Source organism: Tetrao urogallus, assembly GCF_951394365.1.
Source record: "Tetrao urogallus genome assembly, chromosome: 6".
In the NCBI taxonomy this organism is placed as follows: domain Eukaryota; kingdom Metazoa; phylum Chordata; class Aves; order Galliformes; family Phasianidae; genus Tetrao; species Tetrao urogallus.
The window spans coordinates 16,116,274-16,121,474 of NC_136819.1; the positions used below are offsets into that span (position 1 = coordinate 16,116,274).

Below are 5,201 nucleotides of genomic sequence, written 5' to 3' on the forward strand. Positions count from 1 at the left end.
GCTGCCATTTTGTGTTAAATATAGAAAGCACTTTAAAAAAATAGAAAGAGTTCATTTCATCCGCATAGGAGTAGTTGGGTCGTTTTGTTTGGTCGGCCGTTGTTTTATCTTACGGTCTGTAAAAATACTCTGTCTGGCCATCCACGTCCATTCGTGATATAAAGCAGTAAAAAATGTAATATATATAGGGAGCATGGTTTTATTTATACAGCTACACTTGCAAGGCAACCAATCGTCCACTGGCTGGGCCCTTCTACCTCCAGATGCTCTGCCTGGTTGATATGACTGCAAGACAGACAAAAATAAACTAAGTGACCCCAACGCAGCGGCTGAGCATTCACAGAGAAAAACAGCACAGAAGATGTGACGTAGGCAAGCACCATGCATCTGCAGCATGAAACCCAGCCCTGCACTCGGGTGGTGCAGACAGACACACAGACATCATGGTCACAGGATCCGGTAGACGGGGACGGACAGAGGCAGCGAGTGGCCTTAAAAGCAGCTGAAAGGAAAACAGGCCGGAGGGCTGCAGATGGCCCCAAACAACACTGGAGACTGCTTTGGATGCCACACCAATGGCCTCACTCCCTCCAGCGCTCCCTCACAGCAGAGTGGAAGCCACGGGGGATGGCAGGGTATGAGCGCTGCTCTCCTAATGGCATCTATAAATAGCTCTGGCCTCCCACTTCCAGCACACGCTTGCTCACTCACTCTCTGCAGCCCTGTTTCACGCAGCAAAACCCTCTCCCCTTCCCCACAGGCCTCCCTGGTGCATGAGGGCCTGCTGGGACATACGCACCCTCCGGGTTCAAGCTGGGCACCAGGGGCTCTGGCAGGGTCCGGGGATGGCCGAGGAGCTGCTTGGTGCTGGCACAGGGTGGCGAATCGGCACCGGTGGGAGGAAACCCTATGGGGATAGGAAAAAACACCCGGCTCAGGCAGGATGCCGTGCCAGAGTGCCCAGGACTGCATCCTCTCTGGGTGCAGACCTTCCCTGGGAGAAGAGGCTGGATCCCCTTTTCTCCTGCTCACACACAGAAGTCTCTTCCCCATCCCTACACACTCATTCCTGTTCCGGCCTACAGAGGAAGGGCCACCAAGTCCCAAGGCCTATGCCACACACAGCCACAAATCCCACTGCAAGCGGCCCCGACAGGGAGGAGGAAGGAGCCAGGCCAACAAGGAGTGGTTTGGGGGCACAGGGCAGGCTGCGGCTGAGGCAGCGTGCTGACCTCCATTTCGCCGGCAGGCTGGCAGCTCGCGTGGGCTCAGCTCCGGCTGGGCATCTTCCTCAGACCTGGCCTGCCCGACGGCCACCGTGGCTCCCGTCTGCTGAATAAACTGCTGCAAATTACACTGCCTCAGCTCCTTATTTAACTCCTCCAGTTCTTGGTTCTGGGCCTGCAAAACACAGCAGGGACAGGGTAAGCCACACTCTCCCCATGCTGCTCTGCTCCTTTTCCTGAGGCCTCAGTCTCACTCCCCAGTTCTGAGAATGACATGGGGAACCCCATACGGATAAGGCCATCAGGGGCCACGCTACTGCCCATGGGGACTTTAGCCAGCCAGGCCAACAACAGCCACACACTGCTGAACAACCTGCTGCAAACAGCCCCCCCAGAAAACTCTGGAGCCTGCCATGGCATAAGACAGACTCTTTAGCAGGGTCTCTTGCAACAGAACAAACATTTAGGTTGGATATAAGGAAACATTTCTTTACATTAATGCACTAGCACAGACTGCACAGAGATGTAGGTGGGGATACTCCATCCTTGGAGATATTCAAGCTCAGGCCGGATGGGGCTCTGAGCACCTGATCTGTGCTGAGTGTAGGTGTCCCTGTTCACTGCAGGCAAGTTGCACTAGATGATCTCCCCTCCAGCTCAAATGATTCTGTGATTCTATCATTCTACATATTGAGGGATGCACCCCTCGGCTGCACCCTCCATGGGGATGCTTGGGCAACAAGGACAAGGTAAGCATTTTGAAGACAGGCCCACATCTCTGCAAGAGGGTGTGAGCAGTGACATAGTGGTGGCAGGAGATGGCAGGCACCAGCCATCCCAAAATGAGTCGTGTGAAACGTGGCACTGAAGAAAGACCACAGGAGAAGCTTTTTGTTTCGCTCTGCTGAAAGGGATGGGAAGAGAGCACCTGAACCCCAGAGGGGCTGGAGATGGGTGAGACACAGATCTCAGCCCAACACTGCTGCCACTGCCACTCCAATCTGGGGACTCAGCCCAGAGCATCACCAAAACCCTCATGCCTCAACATCCTGCTCCTTTTTTCCAGGCACAGACATAGAAACACCATCTCTGGTGAGGAGACCAACCACCAACCTCTGCCGTTTGCCTGACCACACCAATCTCATAGTACTGCTCGAGGACTGCTTCCTCTTAGCCCTATCTCATACACAGCACTGTGCTCCTTATTGCAAGACAACAGGAGCCACAGAGCAACCCAAAGCTTGCACAGTAAGCGGATGGGTACAAGCACCTTGGGAGCAGCCTAGGGGACACTGGTCACTGCTGCAGAGCCAACCCCATGCTGGTCAGGCAGGATGCAGCTCTCCTGCCAGTTCCCTTTTGAGTCTTGATGCCATTAAGCAAGTACCAAGATGGATGCAGAGCTGGATGACGGACTCACGCCTGTTTTCTCTTAGCTATACACCCCCTCCACCTCCCTCTGGAGGTGCGTCACCCCATAGAGCAGGATATCCCAACTGTACCTACCTGCAGGCTCCTTTCAGCTTCTTCCAGGGCCTTCTCTACGCTGGCCAGGTTGCTCTCCAGCTGTGTGCCCTGCTTGACCTTGGCCTCCAGATCCCTTTTCATTTTGGCAGCCATGTCTTCCAAGTCCGTGGGGCTCGGCACGGGGATGTCCTTGCCCCTCTTGGCCCTCTCGGCCATCTCCCACTGGATCTCTTTCTGCAGGGCCTCAGTGCGGGCGCTCAGCTCATAGATCCTCTGCGTGTACTCCTCCAGGCTGGCCCGCAGGCTCCTCACCCGCTCCTGCCTCTCCCGCTCGCACTCCTTCTCCAGCCGCAGCTCGCTCTGCCAAAACTCCTCCTCGCCCAGCTCCGTATCATTCCTCCGCACCAGGTGCTCTAAGTAGAGGATCTCATCCTCCTGGCTGGAGGCCCGGCCATGCTCCCAGAGCCGCAGATCTGTCTCCAGTGTATCCCCATGGGCCTCCAAGGAGTGCAGTTGCTCCTGTTGACGCAGCACTGTCTTAAACAGCTCCTCCTTGGAGGGCTGGCTGGCCCCACCATCCTTCAAGTCCATCCCCTCCCAGGCATGCTGCCTCCAGCGGCTCTTTGCGTATGGGTCGACAGAGCCCATGGGGCCCAAGTTGAAGGTCATTGATTTCCTCGGCTCCCGGGGCCGAGGTACGTCCGTGCTCAGGGCCCGGGGTTTGATGGGCAGACTGGCCCGGATGAACGTCCTCTCAGGAGCCTGGGGAGCACCCTCTGAGGATGGCCTCTCGGCCACGCTGGGGCCCGTCCGCCTCAGGATGAACTGCACATCATTGGCATACTGCCCACACTTGGCCAGAGACTCCAAGGGGCACTCGAGCGGGAGGAGCTGCCTCTCCTTTTCCCGGAGCTTCTGTACCAAGACATAGCGGCCTGTCTGACCTGCAGGTGGAACACAAGCACATCATTCGGGGAAAGCCACAGCCCAGGGAGACATCCCCATTGCCCCAGGGCTGGGCCCTGTCACCAGGAACCTCTTTTCCCAGGAAGCACACAGAAATGTCTCCACTTGCAAAGGCTGGACACCAAACTGAGGAAAAATACTGGGGGGCAGAGGGACTACATGACCTTAGTGGTCTTTTCCAATCTTAATGATTCCAAACAGCCCTGCCTGTTAGAGAGGGATTTGGAACTCGATGACCCTTGAGGTCCCTTCCAACCCAAGCTATTCTATGATTCTACAGGGTCAGGGAAGTGAGGCGCACCCTGAAACACTCTCACTTTCCTCCCTTTCCCCTTCCAAACCTTGAAAAGGGTCAGTGTTCCTTACTGAAAGGTTTGGTCTACCCATCAAGGATCATCTGCCCTCCTAGTTGCAGGTAGGAGAGCATCCTGCAGGAGGTGGAAGTTGGTAGAAACCTTGCCTTCAATCTCAGTGTGTTTCCACATGGAACGATGAGGACCGTATGCCCCCAGTGACACCCAAAAGCAAGAGCAGCTCTTGGCAGAGGGGACAGCACAACATCCCTCCAGTAACGTGGAGCCCTGCACTGCCCCCCTCCAGAGGATGCGCATCTGTTTGCAAAGCTCAGCCTCTACAGTGGCACTTCTGCACAGGAAATAGCTGAGGATATCAACCAGTCTTGCTTTGTTGCTGCTGGAAGAAAACATGCCCTCAAGAATGGAGGTGGAAGAAAAAGCACTATGCTGGTTTTTTTTTTTGGTTTTTTTTTTTTTTTTTTTTTTTTAATGAAGGTGGGCAAGAGGAAGGGCTTTGATTTGTAGGGTTAAATCAGGAGGAGAGCATCTCCACTCAAAGCCTGCAAGCTAACAGTATCGGAGCACTTTGAAATTGAGCCACTAGAAGGCAGGATTGACCACAATGAGAGTGCGGCAAGCACCAGCATCCAGACACCCTGGCCACACTGCCTGCATCTATCCAAAGTAAAGCTATTTATTTTGGCTATCTCCCTGGCAAGCCTCTGATGCGGCCGGGGGAGACACAAATCCATGGCAGTGACAAACAGAGCTCAAGGAGTCTAACGTGATCCTGGAAGCTGAGCTGTCTCTGGATTAGCCTGCTGCTCACCTATGGCCCGCGCCAGGGCGATGACCACCTCCTGGCAGGTGGTTTGCTCCGAGACCCCGCAGACGACCCTCTGGATCCCATCTACCCAGACCTTCAGCTCCATCCCCGAGGCTGCCGGGCTTCAGGCACCCTGGGGCATCGCAGGACAGGGTCCCTGCAGGAGAGAAGATACAAGGGCTCAGGCTCCTGTACATGTGGGATTTTGTTATTGTTAACAATACCGATGTTCACCTGCCAAAAGCAAAACAACCCACCAACCTACCTTACCCAAATCCCCATACACAGTTTAGGTCTGGGCCGTAGGATTGAGTCTTCCCTGGGTGAAAAACAGTGGGGTTTGCCCCTGTGCCTAGCGCAGCCTTCTAATGAATTTGTTGGACTCCCACTGCCATTTCTCCAACAATTTGGCAATGTGGC

The 5,201-nt window shown here is 54.9% G+C and overlaps 1 protein-coding gene across 1 annotated transcript; it reads right to left on the reverse strand.

Moving 5' to 3' along the window:
• Positions 1 to 253: 253 nt before the first annotated feature.
• On the reverse strand, positions 254 to 4,887 carry RASSF7 (Ras association domain family member 7; the record flags this gene model as incomplete). Its single annotated transcript, XM_079536684.1, has 5 exons — positions 254 to 285; positions 800 to 907; positions 1,233 to 1,401; positions 2,733 to 3,637; positions 4,785 to 4,887. The coding sequence occupies 5 exons, from the start codon at positions 4,885 to 4,887 to the stop codon at positions 254 to 256; spliced, it is 1,317 nt and encodes a 438-aa protein (XP_079392810.1).
• Positions 4,888 to 5,201: the final 314 nt, after the last annotated feature.